General features: G+C 46.0%; 1 protein-coding gene across 10 annotated transcripts in view; it reads right to left on the bottom strand.

Annotated features, from left to right (window-relative positions):
• Positions 1–18,631, bottom strand: part of LOC127490640 (uncharacterized) — a 137,979-nt gene that overhangs the window by 108,643 nt on the left and 10,705 nt on the right. For 7 of the 10 annotated variants that reach the window (XR_016235222.1, XR_016235221.1, XM_089334861.1 and 4 more), the window contains exon 2: positions 7,154–7,384. The exons of 2 other annotated variants lie outside the window; for them this stretch is intronic. Coding sequence is in view for 5 of the 8 variants with exons in the window: in XM_089334860.1 (XP_089190986.1) it covers positions 7,154–7,284 (131 nt within the window). In the remaining 3 variants the exon portion in view is untranslated. Of the gene's footprint in view, positions 1–3,249; positions 3,379–7,153; positions 7,385–18,631 lie in introns of those variants that run through there. One more of the 10 variants, XR_016235223.1, reaches the window with a different exon arrangement.

Genomic DNA, 18,631 nt, shown 5'->3' with positions numbered 1-18,631 from the left:
AAACAAAAACCCAGTGAACCGGTCTGAACTAAATCCAAACCTACATATTTTCTAAAACAACTGAACCATAACAAAACTAAAACATCAAAATATTCTCCAACCTGAATCGATATTTCATTTGGTTCAAGTCTCTGAACCATATTTTCTGTTTTGAGACAGGATTACAGTTAAGTGTGAACCATCACTACACAGGAAACAGAAGGAAAACTCGTGCCGTGTTTAGAACTGAGACAACTAAGAAAAGCAGGCAGTAAGCCATGTGAAGATGTAAATTTTATAAATCACTTAAGTAAACAAAGAAATGCCATAAAATATTGTCCACAAAAGGCAAACGCACCAATTCCATTTAAACTTTCAGAAGGGATGGGTTCCGCCAGAGAGCAAACAGACAAGAGTGTATTTACGAAGCACTGAGACCAGATGCTTGAGAATTATATCCAGCCTTATTAGAATTTCACCTGAATGCTTTTTTTTTTCTTTTGCTGATTACAAATGGTCAAGAGTAAGTACTGAAGAAAAAATATTTTGGGGTCACTTTTGATCTGGATGAATAAGAAACTACAATTGCAGAGTGCGTGTGTGTGTGTAGATATATATGTATATAGTTTGGATTTTTTTAAAAAAAGATTTTACTTATTTGACAGGCAGAGTTACAGAGAGAGGCAGAGACAGAGAGAGAGAGGTCTTCCATCTGCTGGTTCACTCCCCAGATGGCCACAACAGCCGGAGCTGAGCTGATCCGAAGCCAGGACCCAGGAGATTCCTCTAGGTCTCCCACGTGGGTGCAGGGGCCCAAGGACTTGGGCCATCTTCCACTGCTTTCCCAGGCCACAGCAGAGAGCTGGATCGGAAGAGGAGCAGCTGGGACCAGAACTGGTGCCCATATGGGATGCCGGCGCCCCAGGCCAGGGCATTAACCCGCTGAGCCACAGCACCAGCCTCTATAGTTTGGATTTTTAAATTATCCAAGGCAGATGAAAAATATTGATGAGGTAGTCAGAGTTGTGGGGCAGCAGCTGAGCCACTGCGTACAACGCTGGCCTTTCACGTGTGTGCAGAATGAACTCCTCGCTGTTCCACGTCAGACATAGCTCCCTGCTAACATGCCTAGGAAAGCAGCAGCAGGTGGCCTAACCACTTAGACCTCGCCATGCACGTGGGATCCCAAGATGGAACTCCAGGCCTCTAGCTTCAGCCTGGCCCAGCATTGGCCGTTGTGGCCATTTAGCGAATGCATCAGCTGATGGAAGATTTCTCTCTGCCTCTCAAATCAATCAATCAATCAATCAACCTTTTAAAAATGTTGGTTTTTAAAGCGAATTTACATTTAGAGGAATTATTTTCTAACATCCAAAATTTTGTAAATGATCATTTGATTGAATGGAAACATGTATATTCCCCTGAAAACAACTGAAATTTATTCATACATTTAACTATGCTGTCGTATATACACACATGCATGTATTTGTACACATACATCTTATACATTGGCTTAAAAAAGTCTATCTTCTGCCAGTGGCACAGCATTATTAAAGTATCAAGGACATGTGGTCTTCCTACTGGCAGTTTCTTTGAACAATTCAGGTAAATAAGGACTCCTGAAAGAATACAAACGTATTTAATCTACCTCTCAGAGCTGTGATGGGACATTAGGAGCTTGGCAGTCCTCAAAAATGTGTAAAACAGTAAAATTATTCACCATTTATGGACTTTTAAAGAAATAACCATGCATGTGAGAAGAGTTATCCCTAAGGGTTATCCTCTATCATGGTAGACCAGGGATTCTCCCATCAGCACCAAGTCCAATGTTTCACTGCCAGCGCACATGGAGAGAAAGGCAGAGACAGAGAGAGAGAGGTCTTCCATCTGCTGGTTCACTCTCCAGATGGCCACAACAGCCGGAGCTGAGCTTGTATTTCCCAGCCTCCCTGTGGTGGGAGGTGGCCATCTGATTAGGTTCTATTAACTGGCCTATGAGCATAAGTGATAGGCGATATATCCACTTCCAGCCTTACTATGATCTTGGAAACCATATGTTAAAGATGGTTACACCATAATATGGAAGGATCTTGCATCCCCAAGTCACTATTAGAAAGTCACCTGTAGGATCCGGTGCTGTGGCATGGCAGGTAAAGCTGCCGCCTGCATCCTATGTGGGCACTGGTTCAAGTACCGGCTGTTCCACTTCTGATCCAGTTCTCTGCTCATGGCCTGGGAAAGCAGTGGAAGATGGCCCAAATGCTTGGGCTCCTGCACCCATGTGGGCAACCCTGAAGAAGCTCCAGGCTTCTGGCTTTGGATCCACCCAGCTCTGGCTGTTGCAGCCATTTCGGGAATGAACCAGTGGATGGAAAACCTCCATGTCTGTCTCCGTCTCAGTCTCTCTGCCTCTCTGTAACTGTGCTTTTCAAATAAATAAATAAATCTTAAAAAAAAAAAAAAAAAAAAGAAGTCACCTGGTGAGCAGAAGCAGTATTTTGGGCTGTGCCTAAGAAATAAAGGGCCAGTACTGTGGCACAGCTGGTTAAAGCCCTGGCCTATAGCGCTGGCTCCCCATATTGGTGCCGGTTTGAGTTCCAGCTGTCCACTTACAATACAGCTCTCTGCAATGGCCTGGGGAAGCAGCAGAGGATGGCTCTACACCCATGTGGGGGACCTGGAACAAGCTCCTGGCTCCTGGCTTCAGATTTGCTTAGTTCTGGCCATTGTAGCCACTTGGGGAGTGAACCAGTGGATGGAAGAACTCTCTTTGTTTCTGCCTCTCTGTAACTCTTCCAAACAAATAAAATAAATCTTTTAATAAAATTAAATAAAGGTTCTTTCGTGTTAACTTGTTGAGATTTTAAGACTTTTTCCTTTATAGTATTCAATGTTTTTTATTATATCAACAATTGCAAACAACATAAATACCTAACAAAGTTATCATGATTATTCACTGATAATTTTAATTTTCTTCCTTGTACTATTTTGAATAGTCTTAATTTTATACAACATACACATAGTAACACTGTAATACACAAAATTTTGATTTATAAAAATCAATGACACATATGGTTGGATGGTATACAGTGTTAATGGCATTCAGAAATTAAGAAGTATTATATAAAGAGAAAATATTTTATGCTCATAAAATGTGGTTGGGCAGAAGAAAAAATTTGTTTCCATTTCCCTTAGAGTTGAATTTAACTATATGTAATGGAAAACAGGTGATTTTATGCGGAAAGAATGTTATACATCAACTCTCACACATTCTTAAGAGTCTGTGTATGTATGTGTTGTCGTATCTAATAAGAGCCAAATACAGACTTGGCCAAGTAAATGACCATGTGTGACTGGATTCTTAACGCTCTTGACAATCATCGTGAATGACTAATTGCCCTGGAAAACAAAAAAATTAGCTTTATTAGTAGACTTAATAGGACAGAAAAGCATATCTGATTTTCTTTCTGTTCTTTTGTTTTTAAGATTTATATATTTATTAGAAAGAGTTACAGAGAGAGAGGGAGAGAGAGCGAGAGCTTCCATCCGCTGGTTCGCTCCCCAAATGACTGCAATAGCCAGGTCTTGGCTTGATGCCAGGAGCTTCATCCAGGTCTCCTACATGGGTGGCAGGAGCCCAAGAACTTGGACCATTTTCTGCTTTTCCCAGGCCATTAGCAGGGATCTGGATCAGAGCAGAACAGGTGGAATACAAACTAGCAGCCGTATGGGATGCTGGCATCTCAGGAGGCAGCTTAACCTGCTGTACCATGATGCTGGTTTTGACTGAATTTTAAAGTACATTGAATATACTTAATGAAGAGGTTATTCTTCGATACATTTACATGTTTCCAGAGCTATGGCCTGAGCTGTGTGCTTACTGAGGGTTGTTGGGTCTGATGTTTGTTTTCTACTCTGTGTACAGGCTACTAAGTTAGTTGACTTTTATTTCATGGATGCTAACAAAAGACATGAGACTCCTGGATCAGAGACAAAAGACTTATTACTCATGGCATAGCAATCCCACGTTTCCAAGACTCACAAGAGGAGTGTCACTGGCCCAGATGGATGCTACAAATGCACTGGTTTGTATTACAGCAGAGAAACGTTAGACTTAAGGAGTGTACATCTTTAATAGCAAGCAGTAAGTGAGCCTACTCTGGGAAGATATTATGTTGCCTCCTAAAGTTGTCACATAAATGACTGTGGAGAAATGGCCTTAATACTACAGCATGTAGGAAGTTGCAATCTTGGCACAAGCTGCTTCAAAAATTGCCCTTAGGTGCAGTATGGACAAGACAACTATGAAAAACATAAACACGTGTGATAAAAAGCACATGGATCTTACACATGATACATTCTAGGCCTGGCCTGTGAAGTAATATCAATGAAATTGGTACATGCACACCCAAAATAAATAAATGACATTAAATCAAAAGACTGACAAACGAATGCACATTTATGTCAAGGTGAAAATATTTAAGGAAGGCCTGTGTTTCTGACCCAGTGCTTTACCTACTTTTTCTTAAGTTTTTTTTGTTTATTTTTTTATTATTATAAATTTAGTTTTATTTATTTATGTCTTGGTTCTTGCTTATTTGAAAGTCTATAACCTTAGTTTTTTTTTAACTTTTATTTAATGAATATAAATTTTCAAAGTACAGAATATGGATTACAATGGCTTCCCCCCCATAACGTCCCTCCAACCTGCAACCCTCCCCTTATCCACTCCCTCTCCCCTTCCATTCACATCAAGATTCATTTTCAATTCTCTTTATATACAGAAGATCAGTTGAGCATACATTAAGTAAAGATTTCAACAGTTTGCTCCCACACAGAAACATAAAGTGAAAAATACTGTTTGAGTACTAGTTATAGCATTAAATCTCAATGTACAGCACACTAAGGAAAAAGATCCTACATGAGGAGTAAGTGCACAGTGACTCCTGTTGTTGACTTAACAAACTGACACTCTTGTTTATGGCCTCAGTAATCACCCTAGGCTCTTGTCATGAGCTGCCAAGGCTATGGAAGCCCCCTGAGTTCACCGACTCTGATCATATTTAGACAAGGCCATGGTCAAAGTGGAAGTTCTCTCCTCCCTTCAGAGAAAGGTACCTCCTTCTTTGATGACCCATTCTTTCCACTGGGATCTCACTCATGGAGATCTTTCATTTAGGTGTTTTTTTTTCCCCCTGAGTGTCTTGGCTTTCCATGCCTGAAATACTCTCATGGGCATTTCAGCCGGATCCGCATGCCTTAAGGGCTGATTCTGAGGCCAGAGTGCTGTTAGGACATTTGCCATTCTTTGGGTCTGCTGTGTATCTCGCTTCCCATGTTGGATCATTCTCTCCCTTTTTGATTCTATCAGCTAGTATTTGCAGACACTATTCTTGTTTATGTGATCCCTTTGGTTCTTAGTCCTATCATTACGATCAATTGTGAACAGAAATTGATCACTGGGACTAGTGAGATGGCATTGGTACATGACACCTCGATGGGATTGAATTCGAATCCCCTGGTATGTTTCTAACTCTACCATTTGAGGTAAGTCAGCTTGAGCATGTCCCGAATTGCACATCTCTTCCCTCTCTTATTCCCACTCTTATATTTAACAACGATCACTTTTCAGTTAAGTTTCAGCACTTAAGAAGAATTGTGTATTGACTACAGTATTCAACCAAAAGTATTAAGTAGAACAAACAAACAAAAATACTAAGAGGGATAACATATTAAGCTGCTCATCAACAGTTAGGGTGAGGGCTGATCAAGTCACCGTTTCTCATAGTGTTCATTTCACTTTAACAGGTTTCCTTTTTGATGCTCAGTTAGTTGTCACCTATCAAGGAGAACAAGTGGTATTTGTCCCTTTGGGATTGGCTTATTTCACTCAGCATAATGTTTTCCAAATTCCTAACAGGGATCACTTTTCAGTTAAAATTTAAACACCTAAGAATAATTGTGTGTTAATTAAAGAGTTCAACCAATGGTACTAGAACAAAAAAAATACTAAAATGGATAAAGTATTACATTGTACATCAACCGTCAGGACAAGAGCTGATCAAGTCACTGTTTCTCATAGTGTCCATTTCACTTCAACAAGTTTCCCCTTTGGTGCTCAGTTACTTGTCGCCAATCAGGGAGAACATATGATATTTGTCCCTTTGGGACTGGCTTAATTCACTCAGCATGATGTTTTCCAAATTCCTCCATCTTGTTGCAAATGACTGGGTTTCGTTGTGTTTGACTGCTGTATAGTATTCTATAGAGTACATGTCCCATAATTTCTTTATCCAGTCTACTGTTGATGGGCATTTGGGTTGGTTCCAGGTCTTAGCTATTGTGAATTGAGCTGCAATAAACATTAATGTGCAGACTGCTTTTTTGTTTGCCAATTTAATTTCCTTTGGGTAAATTCCAAGGAATGGGATGGCTGGGTTGAATGGTAGGGTTATATTCCGGTTTCAAGATCACTAGAAATCAGAGAAATGCAAATCAAAACCACAATGAGGTTCCACCTCACCCCAGTTAGAATGGCTCACATTCAGAAATCTACCAACAATAGATGCTGGAGAGGATGTGGGGAAAAAGGGACACTAACCCACTGTTGGTGGGAATGCAAACTGGTTAAGCCACTATGGAAGTCAGTCTGGAGATTCCTCAGAAACCTGAATATAACCCTACCATTCAACCCAGCCATCCCACTCCTTGGAATTTACCCAAAGGAAATTAAATTGGCAAACAAAAAAGCAGTCTGCACATTAATGTTTGTTTATTTGAGAGGTGGAGCTACAGACAGTGAGAGGCAGAGAGAGAGGTCTTCCTCCCCTTGGTTCACTCCCCAGATGGCCACAACAGCCGGAGCTGCACCGATCCGAAGCCAGGAGCCAAGTATTTCTTCCCAGTCTCCCACGCAGGTGCAGGGGCCCAAGGACTTGCGCCATCTTCTACTGCTTCCCCCGGCCACAGCAGAGAGCTGGATGGTCAGAAGGGCAGCTGGGATGCCGGCACTGCAGGCCAAAGATTAACTTACTGGGCCATGGAGATGGCCCCCCTACTTTTCAACTATTGTAGTTTCTACTATTTTACTCTTCTTCCATTTCAAGAAATTCTTATGTTACATGTTGATGTGAGTGTCCTGATAGACTCACGCACAGCACAGATCTGAACTCACCTGTGTTTCCTGCAGAGTGTGATGACCCCATGGTGCCGAAAGCCTTGCTTTGACTGGTTTGTAAAGGACTTCCTTTCACAGAGCGTGTCTCTTCTCTCCCAGGAGAAGCACCTTCTCAGGTCGTTGGACATGACAGCAAACCGAGCTACCTGAACAGCTGGTTTCTGGGCTGTCAGTCACTCATGTGAAGGCCTTTGCTGGCAACAGGACAGTTTCCAGAGCCAAAGTCCACTACAAATGAAGAATAGAGGAAGGGTCTTAGTAGCTACAGAATGTATCATACCGCAATGACTTGAGAGATGTTTTTCCAGAATTTTCCATGAATCAGCGCTGCCTGTGACTGCTGCTGCCTTTTCCTTGGACAGCGGGCGCTGAGGTTCACACCTGTGCTTCAGTCCAGCTGGAAGCCTGGATCCACAGAAGGGAGGACGCATGGCCTCATCGGAGGAGTTCCAACCACAGCCATCAGCATCGCTGTGCTTAAGAGCGGCTCAGCTGTGGCAAGCAGTGCCTTTATTTTATAAGCCTGGAGGTTCTTGCAACAGGCCCATAAACACAGGGGCACATCCACACTCATCAAGTTCAAAGATTTAAAAACTTATCTCATGACCACCGGAAATGACTTGGCAATAGCTCGGTCTAGATTCTTACGGAAACCAAATTCTGTTGAAAATGCCACATTGTAATCCACGACTGACAAATTGCTGCACTGACTAGGATTAATATATTAAGAAGTATAAGGAAATAAGGACTGTGGGAAAAAATTAGTAGCGAATTTTCCAACAATTAGAGCTCTCTGGAACATATGTAAGCGAACCCCTGAAAAACACAAAAGCTTCATTTATCCTGTGCCTGTAACTATTAACTCCGGCTTTGCAAACTCTCAGCCAGCCACGGCTCTCCTTCCTGGGCTCTGTCCCTGGTGCATCCCCAGTAATTTGATTGACAAAAATGACCTCTGGAGGCAAAAGCAGGGAACAGTTCCAGATTTAGACTACCAGGGAAAAGAAAGAGATTATCAAAGATCTAAATAATGCAACCAATAGGAAAGCATCCTAGTAAATCATACTAACCCAGCTAAATTGGATAGCACTGTCCATATACAATTACACCAGTTGGCTCCCATGACAGCCTTTAAATGTGACATGTTATTTGACATGTTTGCAATTAGGGTTTAGAAAAAAATCAATTTTCTTCTATTCCACTTAAAATAAAAAATGTACTGTTTTTCAATGAAATGTACCTTTTTTAAAATTCAAGACAGACCAAAAACTAATAGCAGACCAAACGTATCACAGCCGCATTATGAAGATAGACACTTAAAGTCCAATTTTATTAGACTTTATGAAAGGGCAGAAACTAGGAGTAATTACCAGCAGGTTGTATTTACTTTTGCATCATTATCCTTATTCACTTTGCCTCGAGACTTTGAAGGGGCTGGGAGGTAGGCAGTGACCTGGTGGCTCAGTGAGCTCCTGACCTGCTCTGTGGGGACTACACATGCTCCTGTCTCATACGGCGGGCAGGCGCCCCCCTTGACCACTCTGAGCCCCCGCAGAGGACCAGGCAAAGGCGCCTCCTTCCCTTCACCACCCACTTCCCTGCAGTGCTGGGTCCAAACAGCTCTCAACAGTCCCTGTACACTGACGACCGGTAAATACTCAAAGACGAGATTCTCAACAATGCGGCCATCTGATCATCCTTCTTTCTGTCTCTTGGTTCCTTACGGCTTCTCATAGCCTCTGAAAAATGTGTAATGAACAGTTGACTTTTTTTTCTTTGAGGCAAACATTTTGACTTCTCCCATACTTCTTGGCATCTTGACATATAAGAGGGAAATACTGGTAATCATAACCAAGGGCAATAATAAGAGCACTGTGTGGTTTGTGCACTGGGCACTGTTCTAAGTGAGTGATTTATATGAATCATCTCAGCTGAATTTCATTGACCCTATAGCCACCATTACAGATTAAGGGGTCCCAACAATTCCTAGGTAAATGATCGTAATCTGTTAGCTACTTTAACACAAATAAGAGGTTTATGATCGCGTTGTGATGAGTGGAAACGTTGCCAGGCCCAGACATCCACGTCCGAAACTCCCCAAACTGTGAATATATTATCTTGGTGGCCAAGGGACTATGTGAAGATGACTAAGACTCTTGAGGTTGAAAGAGTGCCCTGGGGTATCTGGAGGGGCCCGGTGTAAGAGCAGGGGTCCAGGAGAGAAACCTGAAGATGTTCAGTTGCTATCCATGAAGACAGAAGAAGGGCTCCCAAGCGAGAAGTCATGGGGCCTCTAGAAGCTCCAACAAGCAATGGACAGATTCTCTCCCAGAGCACTTACAAGGAGCACCACCCTGCTGACACCTTGACTTCAGCCCAGTGGAGCCCACTATGGCGTTCTGACCTCCAACACTGAAGTCATAAATGTGTTGCCTTAAGCGACTGGGATTGTAGGGATTTGTCACAGCAGCAATAGGAAGCCAACACAATCACAAGTCGCAGTGTAAAGTGTTAAGTGTTACAAGATGGTGTGAGCAAGTGCAGGCCTCAGAGAAGAGGCTCAGGGCAGTCTCAATCCACTGTGAAGTTAGAGGGAACCCAAGCATGAAAACCTGTCCTCGCTCTGACTCCAACTGCAGGTTCCGGGGACGACGAAAACCACCCTTCAATGGGACAGTTCTCTAGAACTCACACAGCTCCCTGGAAGCTTTAAGACCCATGGTTTGGTGTGTTATAGGACAAGAATGTAGGGTAAAAACAGCAGAAGGAAGAGGCACACGCAGCACACGTATCAGCATACATATCAGGCTCAAAGACGCCCCGTCCTCTCCCTGTTGAGTCACGGACAGTCTCTCCTTCCTAGCACTGGAGTGTGGCATGGTGGATGGCCAACCAGGGAACTGAACCCTTGCAGAGTACTCATCGGGGCTGGTCATACAGTGAGTTGACTGACTGCAAGCACGGTTCATCTCAGTTTTCAACTGCTGCCATGCGAGTCAAAGCCTCCATCCTACACTGTGTTGTAGGTCCCCACTCTGAACACTGTGTGATGTGATCACCTTATACCCTAAACCATAATGTTAGACAACCCTGCATGATCCTTGGCCCCAATAACAGGCACAACACTCTGAGGCCCCAGAGGTTGTCACCCAGAAACTAAAGTCCGATCTCTCAGCTAAGACTCAACTCTTCACTACTAACAACGCAGAGCTCAGTTGCACGGTGAGTGGAATTTGTCCAACTGCAGTAATGGAAGAGAAAGGCATTGAAGACATGGAAAACGACATCAACGGAAGCAGAACACGTTCAAAGAAAATGCCAGTTGTCCGATGACTCTGAATATGGGATCCTGGGTGTTGGAAGATGGGAGTGGCTACAGACAACTGATCTTAAAGGGTGTGATGCTACGTAAAGGAGTTGTGTGGAGAGTAATGCCCACTTGGAAGATCTGTAATCTAAGTCTTTATGCCCCATACTTTATCCTTCAGGAATTTATGGTCCATTGGAATTTTTCTAACTTTTATTTATTTGAGGAGAGAGATAAAAACTCATATCTGCTAGTTCCTGAAATATAGCAGGCTGAGCCAAGAACTCTATCCACATCTCCCAAGCGGGCAGGAACCCCACTACGTGAGCTTCCATGGCTACCTCTCAAGGTCTACACTGGGAGGAAACTGGGGTCAGGAAGCAATGGTGGGACTCGAACCCAGGTTCCGTGATGTAGGCAGTGAGTATCCTGCATGCATTTTTCAAGCTGGGTCACGCATATTGATAAGGAAGAAGGAAATCCTGTTTTTCTGTTACAATTGACAACAGAGCTAAACAATCTGCTCAGAGGAGACCAATCCCCAGGGTGCTAGACAGACACTCCACAGTGGGGCTGGCAGGGCTGCTTCTGGCTTCCTCCCAACATCTGTAAAATGCAGTGTGAATAGCTGAAACGCTCAAGGTGGGATAGAGCAGACCTCGAAGCATATTTCTAGGAAATTGCCCAACCAGCACATGGCTAGGCTTACAGGGAGCTTCCCTTAAACTCAGTCATTTAACCTCAATTTTATCCCCAAGAGAGTTCCCCTTCTACAAAGCTGTGATGGTCAACGGAGATAATGAGAATCTCATCATTATCTTCCATTCAGCTCAGAAATGCCCACGGGGCTTCCCGCACGAAAGAATACCCCTGTCAATTTATTTTAACAACCAGGTGGTGTCTAAATAAAAACTTGGAATTTTTCAATGGAGAAAATTGTACCATGTGCTTGCCAGAGAGGGAGGGTTGCAGGATTTCAGCGCCTACAATCTCAGCATAAACACTCGGATTTGCTTTTTGTGTGACCTCATGTCCAGCACCTATGTATGGGATTTTATATTTGTTGCTAAGGACCAGCACATATGGAGACAGCTGTAATCAAGGGTACCCGTACGAATTTCCATTCACATGACACAAAATGTCTTTGTCTTCCATGAGGTTCCTGAGCCCACCTAGTAGCCCTCTGTTGAAGATGGAAACAAAGAAATAGGAGACCTGGAGCCCATTTTTCTCAACAATCTATGATCTACTTAATGACATGACTCAGTGGCCACAGAGATGGCCGTGGAAGAAAACTGCTGAATTTTGCAGAGGAACAACACAGAAATGCCAGTTGGGTGTGGATTTCAGGAACAACGGCTGCTTTTAAGAATTCTATAAGAACGTCCCAAATGTCGCACACGGTACACTTATATTTTTTTAAAAGCCTTCCTTTTACCTGAAAATCATATTCCACTGGGTGCCCTGTATTTTATCTGGCAACCTGACGCAAGCTCTATCAGAACAGGAGCCCTCTTGGGGTCCAAAGCAGAAACGTATCAGGAGAATCTCAAGGAAGCAGAGGCTGAGACAGAGCCGGGGTGGGGGTCGGGGACAGGGATGGGTGGGGACACCAGCAGACTGTCACGCTGACCTGATGGTCCCTGCCAGCCCAGCCAGGAGCTCTGAACGAGGACTGAGGGCCATCAGATCATGCTGTGTCTCCCAACTTCCACCCACGGTAGCTCCTTCTCAGCCAAGTGCCAGTGCCAAAAACGCTATCACTAAAATGTCATCGCTGCTCAACAGCAGAGAATTGGTAAATTCCCCTTTTAACACTGAGATAAGACAGGAGCTGTCAGTATTATTTTATTAAGAAAAGGCTTAAAACCCAGCTTCCAAGCCAGTCTAGAGAGTATGAACACATTTTATTAACATTGTTTGAATTCATGTTGACACATTCACGTTACGTGCAAATGAGACAAATGTGTGTGTGTGATCAGGCACAAATATACATGGGGTGAGAAGTCGATGGGCCTGTCCATCAAACATGAACAGAGTTTACTGTGGGGTAGTAGGATTACAGAGGATGTTTATTCTGTTCATAGTTTGCAAAATGTTACAGAATCCATATTATTTTTGCATTGGAAGGCAGGCGCTCTTAGGATTTTTAATAAGCCGCCGGTATCCTTCTAGGTCTTTCCTTCCCTTTCGCATCAGAAGTAACTCAGCTGCTGCCTATTGTACTTAAAGCCTTGCTGGAATTGGCCATAGAAAAAGATAACGCGGCTCCCTTCTTTCTCCTGGAGACAGGGACCTGAACAGTTTCCAGGGACGCTCCTCTGTGGAACCCTATAGACCCCATCTCGCCAGCAGGCGAACCTGGTAAACGCTGGTGGCCACACAAAGACCACCGCGCTTCCTTCTCTCCTCTCAAGGTGAGAGAAGGAAGCAACGGCAGCTGTGTCTAACTCTCAGTGCCTTCTTCAACGCTTCGCTTCTGTCAAGACAGACTGTGGATCAAAGAGACTGGCTGTGGCATTGAAAAGCTAAGTTTTCTTTTCCAGGGATGTGGATGGCTGGTTCCTCAAGTATGAAAATGGTGACATTTTCCTTGAAGACGGGCTCATGTTTTGGCATATGAAATACTGCCATCAGAACTTTCTAGAAAGATTTAAGTATTCTGGGAGAAAAAAAAAAAAAGACTTTTTTGGTTTGAATTTTCAAACAACTTCCTTGCTACCAGGAATCCCGAGAATTTCATTTTAGGAAGAAGACATAAAATTAGACAAAGCTGGAAAAAAAGAAGTGATGGCAATTAGAGCATGCATCGCTCATTATGGTGGAGAAATTGGAGAGAGGACCCTGAGGTTCTTTTTGACATGAAAGATTTTGCTGCTTTCCTATTTTGCTGGCAGAGGGAGGTCCGTTTTCCGAGGGACTCAAAGTTCTCCACCTGCCTACCTCTGATCCTCTCTTGAAAGCTGACAATCACATTATGGCTTCTGAAACCGTAACACCTACTTTGGGTCTAACAGTTTGGACGTTTGGGGCAGCAGATAAGACCCTTCCTGGGATGCCTGCATCCCACACTGCAGCGGCCAAGTTCAAGTCCTCGCTCCACTCCCGAGTGCGGCTTCCTCCTCACGTGCAGGCTGGGATGCAGCGGGTGATGCCTCCAGAACTCAGGTCTCTACCACTCATATGGGAAACCCGGACCGAGTTCCCAGCTCCAGGCTTTGGTCTGGTTAAGCCCCGGCGGTTACAGGCATCATCTGGGGACTGAACCAGCAGATGAGCGATCTTTCTCTTTCTGCCTTTCAAAGAATTCTTTCAAAGAAGTTTAGAAATCTAGTCAGTTCAGTAACATACAGAACAGCTACAGGAGAACAGACAGGGAGGTGCTAGGACTGAGGAATCTGCCCAGCCTGGAGTGTCACTCCTTTCTGCACAGCGATGGGCATCAGAATATAGCAAAACCATAGCCAATCAGCAAGACAAAGTGAGCAGAAAGGAAGCGCCAGGTCAGCCTGGGGGCGGGGCTCCATGGAGATGAGGGAGGAGGAGGGGGAGAGAGGGGGAGGATGCCCCGCACAGGGCCCCGTGCAGGTCCCAGGGTCCACAGGAGGGGCTGAGGGAGCAGAGGTGGAGAAGCAGCCCATGCGGGCACTCGCTTGCTCACTCGCGGGGAATCTGAGTGTGGGGAGCCACCGCAAGGTTACCATGCTCGGTGTGTTTTAGGAAATGACTGACAGTAGCTCCGGGAATGGTTTGGGGGTGCGGCTGGAGGCAAGGGGGAAGCTGGAAGCAAGGAGCGAGACAGGGACCCCTTCTGATGGCCTGAACTGAGGCCGCCGGGACAACAGGAGAGGAGGGGTTCCAGCCAGATCTACAGGGTAACAAGCCAGGTGGATTTGGATGGGGGTTTTGTCTATGAGTAATGGGTAGGGAAGTGTGTTAGGTGGCCGGCTCTGTCAACAGAGGAACCCTGACGTCAGCCCTGATGACAAGCTGCAGGACCCAACAACAAAGGTGTTCATTATCCGCCGAGGTCAGGAATAAGGAGGAGGCAGACGGAGGGGCAGGAAGACAGTGGGCCTTTGAACACAGCTGAGTGTCAGGTGTGTGGCAGCTGGTGTTCTCTTGGGCTGGTTCCAACCCTGCACACCCCACACACTGTCCTGACAATGCGGCTGGCACATCCACTGCTGAGTGCCAGGTCTCTGTTCCTTCTCCTGGAACCTGGGAGATCGGCTGACCAAACATAATGGAACTGCTGCTATGCCATTTCCAGTGCCAGATGATAAGAATTCCAACACTGGGGCCACTGCTGTGGGTCTGTAGTAGGTTAAGCCTCTGCCTGCAGTGCCAGCATCCCATATGGGAGGCGGTTCATGTCCCAGCTGCTCCTCTTCCAATCCAGCTCTCCGCCATGGCCTAGGAAAACAGCGGAAGATGGCCCAAGTGCTTGGGCCCCTGCATCCATGTTGGAGATGTGGAAGAAGCTCCTGGCTCCTGGCTGCTTGCTGGCTTTGGATTGTTCCAGCTCTGGCCATTGCGGCCATCTGGGGAGTGAACCAGCAGATGGAAGACCTCTCTCTCTCTCTCTCTGTCTCTCTCCCCCTCCCTCTCTCTGTAACTCCACCTCTCAAAGAAAAAAAATCCCATCACTTCTCCCTTGTTCTCTTGGTGTGCCGACTCTCAGAATACAGCTCCCATACGAGGATATTCTAAACGTTCATGGATAAATGGAATTGAATGATTTTACTTTGGTCCAAAGAATTTTGAAATCCATGCATAGTTTTTTCAATTATGATATGCACTTTGCACAAACTTTTTGAAGATTCCTTAGATGCATGGATTTTCAAATTGCTGGCACCAAAATACATGTATCTTCATTGCATTTCCCATGATGTTAAGTTCCCTCACTCTGAGGGGAAGTCCACACTGGCACATGTGGCTAGGACAGCAGCAGAGGCCCTGTGCCAATCTTCCAGCCCAGAGGCCAGCTGAGGTCCCAGCCAGTGGGAGCACTCACCACCACACACAGCCATCATGGGATACCTACATCATTGCAGGTCTCAGGCCCGTCTCCTCTCACGTCTTCAACAATCCCGACCTGTGCAATCTGCGAACTTACGTGCGGTTGCCGCACACCAGCAAGCTTCAGGAGCGTTTGCTATGCAACGGTACGTGGAACAGGGTGCATACGTGACAGTCACATGAACATGTGTGACACAGATGCTCACGGTGGAGACTGGGGAGGGATAGGTTGAGGTAAGAGTCAAACACAGCCAGTGACTCAGGCAGTAGAGAAAGGCACTATCCCAACAAATGCCTTTTTTTTTTTTTTTAAAGAGATTTGTTTGAAAGACAAAGTTACAGAAAGACAGACAGACAGACAGAGAGAGACAGACAGACAGAGACAGAGACATCTTCCATTCATTAGTTCACTCTGGAAATGGCAGTAATGACCAGGGCTGGGCCAGGCCAAAGCCAGGAGCTTCTTCATGGTCTCCCACATGGGTGCAGGGGCCCAAGGACTTGGGCCATCCTGTGCTGCTTTCCCAGGTGCATTAGCAGGGAGCTAGATCAGAAGTGGAGCGGCCGGGACTTGAACTAGCGCCCATATGGGATGCCGACACTGCAGGCTGTGGCTTTATCTGCTACCCCACAGCGCCGCCCTGCAGTAAATACGTCCTCAGCAGGAAGACACGGAGGGTATGCGGGGCATCCAGGAGCATTCTTCCATTTCAGGAGCATTGCAAAGAAAAAAAATATGCAGAAAAAGCTAAGAAAAACACCGGTCATTTTTCAGACAGGAAACCAGAAACAACTTGAAATATGTCAAGCAGAGATTTAGGTGCTTATAAAATTACCGGGAAGCTTAGCCTCACACTCCAGGCTTTCAGGTTCATTGCCATGGCTGTGATGCTGAGCCAGAAAGCTGTGGCCACCACCCCAAGACGGGTCTCGGCAGAAAGTGGTCTCCCACCTCCCAGCACCCCCACACCCCACACTGAGAACACGGTGAGGGGACGGGGGGTCTGCCACAAAAGCCCCTCTCTGCACAGACCCTGTCTCTGCCCCCATCAATCAGTCACTCAAGTATTCGTGGGGCAGAAACTTCCAGAATGACATCCAGGGAGACACTTATTCAACAAGCCCTGCACTTCACGTTGCTTTTTAAGAGCTCTTTGGATAAAAGGTAGCTTATCCTATTCTTTCCAGGGAGTTAGTTTCAACATGGTTTGGAAGGGTCAGTGAAAAGTAGACCCCACCAAGGAGACACTGCCCAGAGCTTGGTTCAGGGCAGCCCAATCCAAATTCCAACTCTCAAAGACAATTCCACGCCTCCCCACTCAGCTCTGGCAGCTGCTGAATGCCCGTCTGCCTCCTCCTGCCCCCTCCACGCCAAGTTCCAGTCCCAAGGACTGAACGGTTCCAACACACCGTGTTCCACCTCCGACACAGCACAGCGGAGCCCAAGGATCCCCACCCGGCTCACGCCCAGGCCACACCTCTTGGAGCTGGGTCACCCCAAGTAAACTCCCAGCCTTTCTGACTTGGGCCATCTTGTGCTGCTTTCCCAGGTGCGTTAGCAGGGAGCTAGATCAGAAGTGGAGCAGCCGGGACTTGAACCGGCGCCCATATGGGTGACTCACATAATAGGAAAATGAGATTAACCACGCTGGGGGATCCTTATGAGGATGGAGAGGGTTAGTAAGTGGTGAACAGGTGCCGGATGCTGTGCTAACTCACTGAGTCCCCGGAAGAATCCTATGATAGAGGATCCACGACCTCTCACATGCAGACAAGAAAACTCAGGCTGAAAAAGAATAAGTACCTTGCCCTAAGACACGCAGATCCTGAGCGTGCTGCAGAGGCTGGATTTGAACCCCTGCTGACAGGAGTGACCAGCACATGGTCTGGTACCCAGGATGTCAGTGGATAATGTTCTTCTTAGCTCAGCTTCCCCTGCATTTGAGAGGCCCGAATCGGGTTCAGAGACACACTCGCCGAAGGGCAAAGCTCAGGTCGAAACTTAAGTCTCCTGACCCCAAGTTCAGGGTTTTCATCTTCACCCAGAACTCTGCCCTGCGTCGAATCTGTTTCCAGTAAGACCAATCTGGGGGCCGGTGCTGTGGTGCAGCGGGTTAAGCCGCTGCCTGCAATGCCGGCATCCCATATAGGTTCCGGCTCGAGTCCCCGGCTGCTGCATATCCGATCCAGCTCTCTGCTAAGGTGCATGGGAAAGCAGTGGAAAATGGCCCAGGTCCTCGGACCCCTGCATCCATGTGGGAGACCTGGAAGAAGCTCCTGGCTCCTGGCTCCTGGCTTCAGCCTGGCACAGTCCCAGCTATTGAGACCATTTGGGAAGTGAACCAATGGAAGGAAGAACTCTCTCCCTTTCTGTAATGCTTTCAGATAAATAAATAAATAAAAGAAAACAAGAAAGAAAAATTAACCTGAAGCTCAGCCAGGCTGGCACAGAACACACACATGTGCATGGCAACAGCGCCCTCTGCTGGCTGTAGAGAGCAGCGCGCAGGCACATCTGCAGCAAACTCATTACTGAGGGATTATCATTAACTTTCAATCTCAGCCCCTTTGATCCCATTCCACCCTCACTCCCTTTCAAATGGGCTCCTCTATGTTTCTTGGTCGTTTATTTATCTTAGCTAGAAAGGCATTTCAGGGGCTGGACATAGTCTTAGAGGGTTTCTCTGCTGCTTTTCCCCTTGTTCCCACGGCACTGCTGAATCCGTGGAAGGAGTGCAACCACACAGGGACACTGTGGTGGGCGAAGCCCCCGCCGGCTCTGTGCCTCCAAGTCCCAGAGGAAACCTAGTCTGAGCACTGAAGCTGACAACTGCCCCAGCCCCGAGCCCTGCTCTGTGCTCGCATGGGCACCAAGGGCGCCAGCAAAGGGCAAGGCACACAGCCGCCGAGATGGAGATGGAATGAGTGTCCCGAGCCCACGCTGAAATCCGAGTGCTCAAAGCACAATCATAGAAAGGAGTTTCAGGATTCTTTGCATTCACTGAGTGGAAAATTAATTGCAAAGTTTCAAAAAGAATTCACCACCTCTGTTTTTATTTTCTCCTTCTCCACCCGCCCCAAAGAATGGCGACTGGAAGGCCAATAGACAAATCTCCAGAGATCTCTGTTTAAAACGTACCCATGGG

Source organism: Oryctolagus cuniculus, chromosome 6 (assembly GCF_051225735.1).
Source record: "Oryctolagus cuniculus isolate XC-2025 breed Fujian yellow rabbit chromosome 6, ASM5122573v1, whole genome shotgun sequence".
In the NCBI taxonomy this organism is placed as follows: domain Eukaryota; kingdom Metazoa; phylum Chordata; class Mammalia; order Lagomorpha; family Leporidae; genus Oryctolagus; species Oryctolagus cuniculus.
Note: the sequence above shows the minus strand (reverse complement) of the source record. Positions and strands in the feature narration are given on the sequence as shown.